The 15253-nt window shown below is 37.8% G+C and overlaps 1 protein-coding gene across 4 annotated transcripts; it reads right to left on the reverse strand.

The window, feature by feature from the left end:
* Positions 1-129: 129 nt before the first annotated feature.
* On the reverse strand, positions 130-15214 carry LZIC (leucine zipper and CTNNBIP1 domain containing). Of its 4 annotated transcripts, XR_004842965.1 has the most exons (9): positions 14651-15214; positions 13433-13568; positions 12267-12365; positions 11490-11585; positions 9608-9689; positions 8134-8196; positions 2810-6042; positions 1461-1564; positions 159-205 (listed from the first exon to the last, which is right to left on the reverse strand). XR_004842965.1 is itself a non-coding variant. In XM_035901828.1 (8 exons), exons 1-6 carry the CDS (start codon positions 14749-14751, stop codon positions 8138-8140), a joined length of 573 nt encoding a protein of 190 aa, XP_035757721.1. In that variant the 5' UTR covers positions 14752-15214; the 3' UTR covers positions 5187-5219; positions 5998-6042; positions 8134-8137. The 4 variants fall into 4 exon arrangements, 3 of the variants coding, with proteins under 3 accessions (XP_035757722.1, XP_035757721.1, XP_009644730.1); XM_035901828.1 differs by lacking the exons at positions 159-205; positions 1461-1564 and having other exon boundaries at positions 5187-5219; positions 5998-6042; XM_035901829.1 differs by lacking the exons at positions 1461-1564; positions 2810-6042 and having other exon boundaries at positions 130-205.
* Positions 15215-15253: the final 39 nt, after the last annotated feature.

Here is a 15253-nt window from a genome sequence, read left to right on the forward strand (position 1 = left end):
CAGGGAGCCCCGCCGTCGGGATGGGTGACACAGGAGACGCTGGCAGCAGCGGGGCCCGAAGTCCCTGGCGTCAGCCACACGCTTACCTTAAGAAACAGCCTTTGGGGCAGACTCCGAAATGACGTGGTGCCGAGCGTCTCCGTGAGGTCATGCTTTCCCTCTAGCTGTCCTGTGCGGCGGGGCACGGCCGAGGAGCACGACTTCTCTGGTAGTGCCGTATCAGATAAATCACATTAGCATTAAAACAGGTTACGTGACCACTTTTCAATAATTACTATGCTGAGAAAGTCAAAGGCACTGCAAAATTCAGTACAGCTTAATTAAAGCTAATTCAGCCAATCTAGAAAACGCTGTCTTCCGAGAACCTCCGCCTAGAATAAATAGCCATTTGGTCACTGAAGCACTAAAAAATAAAGTAACCGTTTTCCCTAGGCAGATGGAAGCAGAGTAAAACCACAGTAAACTCAAAGAGAACTTAATTGTAAAAAAGAATAAAAAAAGAAGACAGAAGCCATCAAAGGTTCATCACCCCTGCTCCATCGCTGATCTGCATTTTGGTTTCCCACTAGGTTTAACAGCAATGCTGCTTACCCATAATATGCATTGGTGGGGTCAGCAAGGTACATATAAAATTCCTGAAGATGAAAATGCTTTGTGCACTAAGTGTTATTTAGTAAAATGCATCTGTTTTCTACTCGGTATTTAACTTAATTGCATAAAGATAGTCACAGTAATGAAATAGGTGGCACTTCCTTTAACAGCTTGCTACTTAATGACATCAAAGCCCAGTGCCACTGAAATCCATACCCCACTGCCAGTTAATGAAGGTCTTAACATGAAAGCCTATGCAAAGAGCAAAACCAAGCTGCTGACAGGAACAGGAATGGTGCAAATATGCTGGGATCTGAGATCACTAGCACATACCCACAGCACAGCAGGCAGTAATGATTATTAATTATTTAAGAAAAGAACATAAGAGCTCCAGCATAAGCCAAAAAAAAATATGCAGAAGCATTGCTCTGGGATCCTCCAGTTGGATTACTGTTAATTAGCACAGTACATGAATCTGAGGGAAAGATCTAAAAGCATCTTATGCTAGTAGGAGCGTATAATTAAGCCATCATTTGCATCTTTGCCATAGTATGAATTTTCTTCCTGATAACATCATGGGCAAAACACCATTTTATGACTAAGTACTGTCTAGCTCCCCTATTCTAATTTAGGTGGCTGATTGTACAACAGTGTAATGCAATCTTATATAGCATCAGTTTAACTTCCTGCATTTATTTAGAAAGGGTTTTAGCAGAAAGAGGTACTATAAGGCTTCCTCTACCCTTTTTAAGGGAATTTTAGATTTATTATCTTAAGGAGGTATTAGGACAATTTTAGATTTATTATCTTAAAACACTGAATCTAAATCAGCTTCTGCCCCATCTTAAGTTTGCTACCATCAAGCTTACCGAGATGTTTAGCTATCAAGCAAGGTGACATCTTGCCATTATAGTAGTTACTTCTATCATCATAAAACATGATGGATGCTCAAGAGACCTCTTAACTTCTAGCTCTGCAACAGATTTCACAGAATATTGCTCATGTCTCATGGGAACGCACAGACCTTCACAAAGCAAACAGAAGATACGAGTGCATTGCACTTGATCAAATCTATGATCTTACCAATCATCACCCTACTTGCCCCAACCACAACATGGGAATAATACAGCTTATCGTCAGCAGGGGAATGTTAGGAAGTTTAATTATCTGAAGGCTAAGTCTTTTGAATATTTTTACAAGTATTGTATAAAGATTAGATATTGTTTATAAAAATCTAACAGATTAGATGGATTTTTCTTTTCAATAGCTTCTAATCTTGTTTAATAAGGCTGCTGTTCGTACCAGTAAGCCAAAACTTCACGAAACCCTCTCTGAATCCCTGCTTGACTTAGAAAAATTCTCTCAGTTCACTCTGTCCTCCTCTGATCTCCAATTCTTTCTTAATCAGCTCTGAAATTCATTTAGGATTCCTTTACAGTACAGCTGCTTCCACCCTCCAAGTCCCTCTGTGTTTGTTGGCATCTCCCTCTCATTAAGGGCTTCCAGCAGCATCTGTACACACAAGCCCTGCTTTCATTATCCATCTGATTTAACCACATGCAACAATAATGAAAACTGTTTCTCTCAAAGATGTGTATGGTATCCAATGAGGGAATTGTTTTTAGTTTGGAATATTTTTTCTTTTGGTAATCTTTTATATTTCAGACTTAGTCTGACAATTCCAATCCATCAAAATCATGCTCTGATGCAGAAACAGTACAGCGTTTCCTGAAAATTAAACACAGTTCAACCAATCAACTCTTTGAATACTTGGAACACTGTAATAAATGATGTAGGGTCACAACAATCAGCTGAAATTCCATGACTAGTGGTGAGCACAACTTGTGCAGATTAGAGAGAGGATACTATAAAATTAAAGAAATCATTCTGCTGCCTCAGTTACAATATTTAATGTTCCTACAGACTGTGCAGTGAGGAGGTATGCAGAGATATTTTAGAGGGATGGACAAAAAAGCCCTTTAGTGTAAATAAGACTATGACAATCTTTTTTTTTTTGTTAATCCAGACTTAGTTTGTATGGTAAGAAACCTTCTCAGCTCAGCTGCATATTTTATTCAAAACCAGAAGTGTTCTCAGATAAAATTTGGTATTTACAAAGTTGCAAAGCACACTCTTTTACGACAGCGTTACAGAACTTAATTTCAATCTCTACCTTACCAAGGATATTAACTGGACAATCAAAAGAAAAGCTATTTACCCAGACATTAACACTCTGTCCACAGGATTTGCAGGTGGTTCTGCCTGATGGCTTTCAGTACATCTGCGATTATTACCGACCCATTTTTGGAGGCATGTTGAAAACATGATCCTAAACATTATCAAGCAGCAAACTATTACAATAGCAAGATAAAAAGAGATGTCCATGATTAGAATTTGTTTTAAAAAGAAACCTGGTATTAAATATATAACTAACAGAATAGCATATTAAATTACAGTAGATGTTTCAGTGCGTGATACAGCAATGCCTTACCTATAGTTATATCCACTAACCTTATCTTTGTATTTTCTCTTTTAAGACCTTATTTTAGAGGCTACTTATCGTGAAATATTTTTATTTATCCTGTCAGATACTTTAGGCCACCTTTTCAGATGCTCTGAACATCAGCAGGTCCTGTTCAACTGAGGTGGAAAGCCTGGGAGAGAAATCTCAGCACCATGAACTCAGTAATTCTCCCCTCTCCCTTACTGATGTAAACCCACTATTAAGGTAAAGTTAAAAAACCCTACAACCTACCTCATAGTGAGGCAAGGTGTCACATTTTCCATGACTTCTAAAGAAAAACTCCAATATGAGCACTCCTCTTCCTCTCTTGTGGGTAGCTAAGCAGACAGAATTGGAATGAGAGTTTACTTCCCTAATAGGAAAGACTTCTTCAGAACTCAGTGAGGATAATTTATAAATGGTGGAAGCGGGGAAACTAAAAGATGCCTGCAAGCTGACTCTTATTTCTTTACAATGTAAAAATTATATTTGTCCTTATATAGGAAAGGAATGGTCGTACTGGAAGCAAAACCAAATGGTTATATTTTAATTTGCCTGCCATTTCAGCCACTAATGATACAGCTTTAAATGCTTGGTCAGTAGGGTATCAGTAATACAGAATTCTCTGCCATATTTAATTTGATTTTAACAGGCAAGTTAACATGATGAACTAAGGGATCTCTTAAGAAATCTTGTATTTTTCCTTTAAGACAAAGATATTTTGCTACTTTTCCATTCAAGATCAAAGAAGGGAAATAATACAAGGAGACAAAGACAGAAGAAAGAGAGACAGAGCATTTGAAGCTTCAATTTTCTCTCTAACACTTTTAGATCAGTACAATCACTAGATTCACCCTATAGAAAAAGAAGATTAAAAAAGGGAGCTTATATATGGCCAGAAAGAACTCTGGGCAACTTTGCTGATGTGTTTAAAGCTATTGTACATTACAATTCTTATTTCAGAAGTAAAATGATAAACAAAAAACAAAGCACTTTTAATCTTCAAAGCAATGCATGATCAATAACAACTTCACAGCACTCCATATTCAAGTATCATAATCTCTATTTTACTCCAGGAAAGATGTGTAGAGAATAAGTCATCTGCCTGGGTCTAATGCTGAACCAGGGACAGAACTCAAACATCACAAGCTTGTATGTTAAACCACAAAACCATGCTTTCATTTAGGAGTTGTTCTTTTGTTACCAGTTTTTATTTGAGCAAATGATTATTATAATAAATAGATTATGGACTTTTTCCCAGCCCTTACAGAAACACTTGAAATACTAGTGGAGTTACATCCCAGGACTACTTGGCGAAGTATTTAGCACAGCACACCAGTTAACTTACTATGCCTCTGAAATTAACCTAACTACTTCAAGTAGGTTACTTAAATAACTATTTGCTAGGGTCAACATGTGAGTAGCTTCATACCAGCAACACCTTTCCTGTTCAATTACATTTATAGTCAGGGCATTCTGCAGGCCATATCCAGCCCAGAGCTGTGCTTTCTGACCCTTCACAACTTTTGAGAAGGGAAGTCTGGCCTGGCATACTGACTCTTGCAATAATATTGGTCATTGATCTCAATCTCATCTTTGTCCATCTAAATCACGAGAAATCTTTTCAAGAGCAGGAAGAGTACAACATTAAAAAGATATTCAGTCAAGAAAAAATTTAATAGGAATTTAACAACTGCCTGCAGTACAGAAAGTTTGAAAAAAATCCTGTAATATTTGCAAATCAGTAACAAAAAGAGTTTCTCCTGGAAACATACACCTCTCTAAAACTAGAAGGAAAAAGATTTCCATATCATTGTACTGTAAACTTACTGAGATCTGTGGGAGTGCTAAGAGGTTTAATTTACATACCAATACTGCAAGCAGGTTGGGAGGTGTGGGGGAAGAAGAGTTACTTAGCACCAGTAATGAGCAGAAAGGCAAAGGCGGCAGCTACAGTCCCCATGGACTGTTTTGTTTTCAATAATTTTAGACTGTCTAATAACACCTTTTAATAAGCTGCTCTCAGCTACAAAGCTGCAATCAGCCTTTGTCAGAGAACGTAATACTGCCCCAGACAGGAAAATAGTTCTGATTTAATGGACAAAAGACCCCATCTAAATAAAAGCTTCAGAGAGAGAGAGAGAGAGAGAGAGAGAGAGAGGGGGGGAAATGTTCCATCAGTGAAAGCCATAAATTACGCTGTCTATACTGTATATCCTTTCATTTCTAAAATACTAGGTTTCAAAAGGATACCTGTTAAAGCCAAATACAGTCTAAAAAATACATTTTCTGGTTTACTCTGCTCCAGTCCTGGTTTACAATTAGACAAACTTCCTTATTTATAGGGAATTTATGCCCTGTAAGTGCAATCTAAATTATGACTGATCATGTTAATTTTCTGTTTATAGTCTATTCTACCCACTTAGTCTCTAAGTGACTGCTGTGCAACACTGAGATTAACATTGCAATAGGCTGTCTAAATTTAAGACTCTTTCCACTCCACTCACTCAATTTAATGGCAGTTCTCACTGAAGCTCAAGTCTAGCCATAAAAGCCTAAAATACCTACATGATAGGTAAAACACAGATGTTCTACTTCATTAAACACAGGACTCCTCAGAACAGTGGGTCACCTTCACTGCTGATAAACGCAGGTCCAACTCCACTGTTGCCAGTCATGCCACCATAAACTGGAACTGAATCCCAACATCTGGGTTTAAAAGCTGGTGTATAAACCATTACTAGTTCTAAAATAATTCAGTATTGTCTTTTCAGTAGATGTATTTCTTAATTTTTATAATTCAAAGCACTAACAAGATGGAAACAAGATCACTTTTTTCCTAGGAAATTCTTCTGATTTTTCCAGTAGCATCACCATCGTTTTCTTTTCAACAACAGACTTACCATGATGGCAGTTATCACATTTTACACATCAGTTCAGAAACATGCCTAAACAAAAAAATACCCAGTCACTAAAACCAGCACAAAATCTTGTCCTGAAGATACACCTATCACCATAGCAATATGTTTAACCTCTTTCCAATGTTATTTGCTGAAAAGTTAGTGTAAACCACTGCGGCATTTGGTTATTGTACTTTGCTCTCGCTTAAGGAAAATCACTCAGAAAAAACAGGTAAGTTATGGAGTTGAAGCAGCAAAAGGGTAGCTTCCTTCTCTTGATACATTTCTCCCTCACTGTAGGGGAAGGGGAACTGGCTGTATCTGTGACTGGCAAGTCACACTCTCTCTGAGGGGTGCCAGATAATAATAGCACGTCAACACACTCACAGCCAAATGCTTCTTTTGCCAATGAGATTTCGTAATGCTTCCTCCACTTCTGAAGCTCTCCAAAGAAAGGAAGTGCTAACTCCCTGTTAGAACATATAGTCTAAAGGACCCCAAACTGTCTAATGCTTGCACAGAAATAGAGGGAAGTTGCTTTTTTTTTTTTTGCATTTTTTCTTGCATTTTTTTTACAGCTAGAAGCTGTAAGCTGAACAGATATGTCTACATGTAGCTACACTGTATCAAAGAATTCAGGATTTACTGCTTCTAGTTTCAGACAAAGCAACACTCATAAGGACACGTCAAGCTTTTCTCCTCCTTCTCCTCCTTCTGTTCAGAGGAAAATTGTTAATAGCTAAGATGACCACAGAAATATTTTTGGCTTCTATCCATATCCTTTTCTCTAACTAGTAGTAAAATAAGAAGGGGAACAGGTATGAAATTCAATTAAGAAATGCCTCTTTTTTTTTTTTCTTTTGGTTGCCATTATCATTAGACCAGTCCCTGAATATATACCAAGGGCATAGCAGACCTGAAACGCACATTTCTCAAGCTGAAAAAATTCTCAGTGAAATATAGGCTTCCAATCAGCTCAGACAAAATGCTAACAAGTACTGAATTGAAGCGTGAAGCTGCCAGCACTTTAAGAACAAGATTCCTAATATTGATTTTACAAAAAATAGTCTATTAGGAAGTTAAAGAAACATTTGGAGTCCCAAGTAATTTCTCCACACTCAGAGCTAAAAACCGAACAATATGAGATTTTAAATCTTCCTACATCCTGAAATTTTTCAGGATTCTAACTTCCCTGTGGAGGCACAGACCCTCCCCTCTTCACAGCACCACCATCTGATAAACAGACTGAGCAACGCGTACACCAATCACATGAGAGCTCTTCCACCCTTTTTAAACTTGTTTCTACTTGCAAGCTATTTCACGCTGTCTCAGAAATACTGGGAAATAACGGTAGCATGTAGTTGTACACCCAGAGCTAGAGTATGAGGTCACGGAAAGGGCTTCTCATTGCCATTTCCTAACAATTCCCTGTCATTTCAATATACAAGGTTAAATTACTCCAGAAGCCTCCCTACAGGGCTTCCATTGTTTGTCAGTCAAGGCTAGGACACAAGGGCACCCATTCATGTGCACAGCAAACAAGCAGCTAATGGCCAATGATCAGCATACAGTCTCATTTAGGTTCTCCTGCAAACAGTTTGGGGAAAGATGGCATTTCAAATAAACTATGTCAATTTTTCAAAGCTTCAATGCATTCCTAATATAAACTACTTAGTAGGGAGTCCAGACAAAAATTAAGACAACTTGAGAGCAACATGATGAATCACCAAAAAGCCCACTCACTCATTAGGACTGGTCCTGAAAAACATCTGCTTGCTACAACCACATGCAAAAAGATTAAGTTTTAATAGTTAGAGAAATACACATTCAGAAAAGTTCAAAATAGCTGATTCTTTCCAAAGACAGTCACGCCATGCTTTCATTTTTAGAGTACCATTTAGTGTTCAGCCTCAGAGCTTGTGTTACTAAGGGGTACAGACACCAAGGTTCCAAAGTGCACTTAAGGCTGTTTGCTTCATATCTTCTGGTTAAGAACCCAAGAGGTTTAGGGTTTGGGGTTTTGTTTTTTGTTTTGGTTTTGCTTTTCTTTTTTTCAACGTGTTAAAAATAGAAAAACCAAATGCAGTATGACAGAAGTCCAATGCTGCTGATAAGTGGAGGGACACAAGCCTCACGCACCTCTTCATTGTTTTGCCTTTTCTACTTCAAAACTTGCTAGAGCAAAGACTTTGTCTCCTGATCCTATGAGAGGAAAAAACATTTTCAGTAAGTATTAATAGAAATTGTGACTTTCCTTATATACAATTTAAATCAAGTAAAACATTTGAGATCAAAAGAAATCAAACCTACATTTTGAAAACTAGAACACACAAGCTAATTTAAAAAAAAAAAAAAAAAAAAAAAAAAAAAAAAAAAGGAGACATACTGGCTTGACAGGTCTGAAACCAGCTGTGTTCTATTGGGTCTGGCTGGGATGGAGTTAACTTTCCGCATAGCAGCTCTCATACTGCCCTGCTTTGTACTTGTAGCTAGGATGGTGTCACACCAATGTTTTGGCTACTGCTGAGCAGCGCTGGCACAGCATCCACCCCGAAGGCCAGTAGGCTAGGGGTGGGCAAGAGGTTGGGAAGGGACATAGCCAGGACAGGTGACCCAGACTGACCAGAAGGATATTCCATACCATATGACACCACGCTCAGCAATAAAAGCTAGAAATAAGGAGGAAGTGGGGGATTTGTTATTAAGGCATTTGTCTTCAGAAGGAACTGCTTACATGTACTGTGGCCCTATTTCCCAAGAAGTGGCTGGACATCTCCTGCTGATGGGAAGTAGAGAATAAATTTTTTATTTTCCTTTGCTTCCGTGCACAGCTTTTGCTTTTTTTTTTTTTTTTTTTTTTAAACTGCTTTTATCTCGACCCACGACTTTTTCAAAAAAAAGCTTGGTGGGCACCTGGTGGTGAGCCAAGGTCAACCCACCACACACAGAGAGAACTTCTAACGAAGTACCCTTTTGAACAAAAGGTTCTCACCTTGCTTACACTCTCAGGAAGAGGAGTACTGAAAGGTAGGTCACAGAGTCAGTTTGTTTGTACCCTGACCTAGACTGGCACATTCCTGCCATTCATAGTTCTTTCATCACAGTTCTAACTGTAATGCTAGAATGAGCTGTTGTGCTCATTTAATGCATATTGTAACAGAACTTTTGGTCTTGTCAGTATGATTAGTTATGACAATCATGACAAGAAGAGTACTTTAAAGCTGTATTTTAACAATGTGCCAATAATTGCTGAATTCTCTCTATCAAGCAGAGGAAAAGGCTCTGCTGAAGACAGTCATTAATGCAAGAGAGACCTGTGTTTAACTGTAAGAATGGTATCTCTACTTGAGACAGACCATTCAAGCCTTCAGCATTATGGGCAACACTTGGCATTTTATGGACATTTGGCACTGGGTTTACTTGCTGCGTTACTTTTTCCTCATGGATAGCGTATCAGCATTTCATTGTTAATAAAATAGAAAAAAGTACATCAAAATTTAATGTCACGAACCTTTCGTTTGCATTTTCTCTTCCACATGGGAATCACAGGTATTTCTACTAATCAGTGTTCAATGAGGCAAAGAAATTGGAAGTTATGAGAATGAAAACTTACCAAGGTCAGTGGAGACTCTCTCAAACTGACTCAGGGCCGTACCAGCATTTGCTGACAAGAACATCTCATCATCTGGAGTGAGCTAAATCAAAAAGAGGCCGTAACTGTGAGCTTTGTACCTTATCTGTGCATAGTCTCACCATTGTAATTCCCACCATCCACATGGCCACGTACATGAACTAGGACAGGTTACAGCGATTGCCAATTTGCAGTTTTTAAGTGGCAGTGTTATCTAATATATTAAAAGCTGAAGTAAAAATGCAAGCTACTCCCCCTACCACTGAATTTTTTCTCAGTGGCATCTGTCAGCCCAGGAAGGACAGCATATGCAACATCAGACATGCCTCCACATGTACTGCTAAGTTTCAAGCTGACCGCCAGTGATAATTTTTTAATAAAAGGTCACACTGTACCTCTGTACCAAAACTATGCAAAGGATGTAGATTATTTTTTGTCATGCAGTCAATACGGTAATGAGCTAAGATCTAAGCTCACTCCATATCATCTACTGAGTAAAGTGAAAATATGCAGTCACTACCAGCTTTGACCATGTTAAGAGTCAATTACCTAGAAATGGTTTTCTTCCTTTAAAGTGACATTTGCACATGTATATTTTGCTTTTATGTATGTGCTCTGAAGCCTTATGACAGATGCCCATAAAATATTTACAATAATGAAGTAGTAACCTACATTTGGAAGGTTCAAATATTCTATGTTAAAACTTGTTCATTTAAATAGCCTTAGATACAAATCCTTATTAAAACAAAGCACAAGTGTGTCAAACTGTCCAGAATGTTTGTGTCAGTTTGTTTATTAAAAATATAAAAAACAGGTACAGGCGTTCAGAATGATGTTGGAGTGAGGGGGAAAAGTATTGATTATCTGCCTTTGCTGTGCTTTGTAAGCAAGCATCTAACTACTTGACATTTTGCAGTATTATGCAGATAAACTTGTAATATTTTCTGTAATTTTTCACATTCAGAACAGATGTGAAACTACTATTCTAGCAAGTTCTCTGTGAAATAGGTTACTGAAAATTTTAAAAGATAAAGAGGCTATGTCAACGTGTGGTGAAGTGGCTTGTCTGAAGTGATCCCAGGAACTCATGCCAAGAGGATTAGGTATCTTCAGGCATTCAGTTCACAAGCTTAACTAGCCTTTTAACCTATTTCCAAACCACTTTTTTCTCTGACAGCCAAGTAATAAAAATATTCTTAGGGAAAGCATTTGCTAAATAGTATCTACTTGGAATGCAGATCCTTTAAGTGCTGCACTTGATCTTTTCCATTACATTCCCTCATTTCCTAAGAAAGTTTAAGTACAGCAACCCATTTTCTTCATATACCATCAACAAAAAGAAATAACAACAACTCTTCCTCCCTCTAGTGGTAAAAAACACGGACTGTTCTGCCACTGATGTACTCCTCAGGGACACAGTTTATCACTCACATCTCCAATTTACTTATTTTACACCAAGAGGTAGGTGTTATCACCAATACAAAAGTAAGTAAAGTTCAATGTATGTCAAAAGTCTTGGACAGTTCCTGCCAGGTGGACAGGTGGGAGTTAGCCAGCAAAAGCCATGTTTTGTAGCTTTTATAAGTATCATCAACTTATACCAGCTTATATGTGACTCATTCATATGGCCCACCAAACAAAGCATTTTAAAGTAGAAATAGCCTTAGATAAACGTACAATGCTATTTGATTCAGTAGTGTTTCAGAAAGCTTAGCATTAAAATGGAAGGAAGTTTATGTACTACAAAAGTGAGCTGCATTTTATTATTTGCTCATAAACAAGAATTGTAGTTTCTTAAAGATTTCGAATTCCTCTTCAATATACAGATAGAAATTTCTGTTCACCTATCATATCAACACCTCACCTTCTCTCCAAGCTTTCTGAGGGCAGTCAGGATTTCCACTTTCTGCTGTGTGTATAGTTCTCGTCCCAACTTTCCCACCATTAAGTCTCGGTCCATCTGAATACCGGGGGGGCGGGAAGAAATAAGTCAAAATATGTAAGCTTCCCATTAGTTTCACTCACACAACAGCACGAGCAATGCAACAGCCTAGAACTATCATCAATAAGCGTGGTACCCGTGGAAGTAAGGGACAGAGCTACCCATAATTTAAAAGATGTCCATGAAGTTTTTCTGACCATTCTGCAAACACTCTTTGCACCTAACCATTCTTGATTTCTCCAAACTTGAATCTTTTTCAATCAAAGACCGCTATTCATTCAAAATGATGGATTCAGATATCACTGATACATGGAGGAATTGCATTTCATTTCACTTTGTCTGGATCTCAAGTTCAGTCCAGATCTCTGAAAAACTGAGCGCACTTTCCAGCCCCTCAATACAAATACAGATTCATACACTTCAGATTTTATATTTACAGTTATATTCAGTTCACTATCGGTTAATCACATTTTGTTTTGAAGCAGCAAGATAGAAGATAATTCAAGAAATACACATCGTTGTCCCCATTACCTCAAGGAACATTTAAAACTGAACAAATTCTGAAAGAGAACTTTGCTATCTCTTTATGATGCTGCCACCAAGTTTTCTAACACACTTGGCGCTCTCTTTGCAATCGTTACACATTTAAATCAGTCCGGCTCAAATAAACAGTTTTTACAGTAAAACAGAAACAGTCACCTCTGCCAGCCTTGTCCTCAATTGCCTTGGTTGTTTCTTTGCAAACATTCTAATTACTTCTGGAGTTTTAAATGCTTGGCTGATGGCTGCTTGTATTGCCTACAAGGAAAAGAGCAAGAATGACCAGAACTAATAGTCACAAGCTATAGCTGCATGACAAGACTAACGAAGGCTGGAAAGCACCATTAGTATCCTCTGCATCATTTGATGAAGAGAGCTTTTCTTTTTTTGCATAACCCCGGAAGTGAGATGAAAAAATATATGACCTTTATGCAGGGCTTGAAAAATCCACTAAATAGTGCTGAGAAAGAGCTGTGAAACTTTCCATTACAGTCCAGGTCTTAATTTCTAATAATTTCCAACATCTTCCTGATATTAGTACATCACAAGTGGATGCGCTATGCTATCTTTAGCAGTTTTAATGCCCACACTGATGATTACAGCTCTTCTAAGAGTAAGCAGAATGTAAATGATGAGGGTGATCTCCTACTGTTATTCAAAATCCTCTATGGAATATCAAAACTATTATGATTAAATCTCACCACTGTTATGTTCGGATAAATCATCTGGAAACAAACCCCTAAAACACAGGGCTCTGAAGGAACAAATGATGCTCCAACTAAACGTTGAAAAGAGAGAAAACAGATCGACAGTTTGGAAGTCAGCGTAAAATAAGATCAATTCACTAAAAGACCTTAAAGTTACACTGTCAATCCTACAGCCTCTTCATTTGGATTGGTATGAACCTCTGAAATACAAACCAGTAAGAGCGAGGAAATGTTATGTTTATGCTTTCTAACAAACAGACAGGAACTTTATTTCTCACAATATATATTGTCCCGGATTGTCCTTCACACCTTTTAAATTAATTTGTATTATTTTATTTTCTAATATTAAGGATGTGCTATATTTAGCCCCTGCAGTTTCCCACAGTTTTTTCTACAGCGTTATGGTTCTAATTCTCCAATATTTCTTTTCTTTTTAACTGAAGAGACCTAACCAAGTTTTTATATGTACACATATATTAAATAATATAAACATTAGAAACATAGAACTAGCTTTCACATGTGCCTGTCTAAAAATTATAATGAACCATTTGTACCTATTTTCTGTTTCATTGAGTCCAGGCAGAACGTGAACTATATTTAGTAACACATCATCCTTACCAGTTGCATCCCGCTGAGCTCATCCACCAAAGTCATATCTCCAGACATAATCTTCTTCAGGGAGTCATTGATCTCACTCAGCTGTTCTAGAGTTTCTTTTTTGGTCTCTTCATACTCATCTGCATCTAGCTCCTCTCTAAGGAGGATCCAACAGAACACATTAATTCATAGGACTAAACCTGAGATGTAACATGGAGAGGAGGACACCAGGGAATATCACAAGGCACGCGTCCTCAGATAGCAATGAAAACATTCACATCACTTCAGATTATTCTGCTCTAGCCCTCTTAGCTGTCGTTTAGCTAACGCATATGTAGCTTTCTTGGTTTTGTACCACCTCCCAGCCACCCATGCGCTTGTGTTGTTGGTATGAAGTCACCTGTATTAAAAAGGCCCTGACAACTATGAGATACTCAACACTTGATCCAACATTTCACAGAGCATTTTGGATCTCAACAAAAATATGCAGTGAGAATGTCTTGCTCAAAGCTACGGTGAATGAAATTATCTGAAAAGCCCATCTTCTCACCCCCAAACCATCACGTTATTCAGCAATAACTGATCCTGCTGTCTAAACCTTGCCTTGTTCAAAGAACGGCACTACCAACCCTTAGCAGCTGTAATTGTTCTTTAAAAAAATAGGTGCTGCTTGGAAAAGTTAGAATTGTAGTCAGAGAAAACATATAAAACCACACAGGATGTTTAAGTGCAAGTACTGAAACAGAAAAACACCCTTTTCTCCTTGGCAATTCAGTCTGTCTCAAATTTTATTAGCGCACAAAAAACCAACACAGAATCACATGAAAAGGTTAGACAAACTAAAAAAAACCTCCACAAACTCAAACACCCATAATTATAAGACAAAAAAAAGACACAAAAGCTATTTGCTGCTCTTAAAAAAGCCCATACGAAAATCGCAAATTCCGCAAACAGCGATTAAAAGTTAAAAAGTCACAATGAAATATAAAATTTCAAAGAAAAAAGTAACAAGTATTTCTGCCCGCATTTTCCTCAAGAAAATGATAAATATCTTAATAAAGGGAAAGGTTTTTTAAATAATTTTACTAACACAAACATCCTACGTAATTTAAAAAATATAAAGCCCCAGCAAAACATAAAATAAAAAAAAAACCCCCACAAGATTTTTGCAAGGTTCCACTTCTGCCACCACTTAAGAAAAACACTACCATATAAGAGGAAAGCATCTATTTTTATTACCTGCATTCCTCCAGATCTTGAAGCTGCTGCATTAATCTATCCAACTGCTCTTCCAAGTTTTGTTTTAGCTTACTGGTCTCTGTTGTTCCTCTCGAAGCCATTTTCTGTTTTCACGTGAGAAGTTTAAGTTGTTACATGACACTCCTGGGAGAAAGAACATTTTATTGTTGTGTATCAACAATTTAAAACTTATTTTAAAAAGCTCCAAGTATCAAGAAAATTATGTGGTATCTTAATGATGGAATGTCCGATCAGAACACTGGGAGATCCTTGCAGTGGAAATACAGAAATGTTAGGCTGGATCCACAGGATTATTATCTCTGTGGCAAGAGGCAGATCACTAAAGTAGTAACTCAAAGAGCCACTAGACATAAAACCAAGCAAGTTTGAAACCAAGCAACGATAACTGAAATACTGAGGTCCCTCTACATGAAACAACAGATTCTACTCTTCAGCTGCCCCTTGGGAAACTATTTAAGGAGCAACAACCCGGATGCAAGGTGTCTGAAGTATGCAAACACCTTGGACAGAATCATTAGCTTTACAAATCCGTGCCTCTTTGGGCATCGAACAGGAGCGGACAGCTAGCCGCCGGCAGGGATC

Source organism: Egretta garzetta, unplaced genomic scaffold (assembly GCF_000687185.1).
Source record: "Egretta garzetta isolate BGI_Z169 unplaced genomic scaffold, ASM68718v1 scaffold69, whole genome shotgun sequence".
Classification (NCBI taxonomy): Eukaryota; Metazoa; Chordata; class Aves; order Pelecaniformes; family Ardeidae; genus Egretta; species Egretta garzetta.

Coding starts and splice junctions, on each gene's coding strand:
- LZIC (XM_035901829.1), bottom strand. CDS start 14,751: ATGGCTTCGAGAGGAACAACAGAGACCAGTAAGCTAAAACAAAACTTG. Junction 11,586..12,266: donor TGAGGACAAGGCTGGCAGAG/GTGACTGTTTCT, acceptor CCCGGTATTCAG/ATGGACCGAGACTTAATGGT. Junction 8,197..9,607: donor GAGAGTCTCCACTGACCTTG/GTAAGTTTTCAT, acceptor TTCCTCTCATAG/GATCAGGAGACAAAGTCTTT.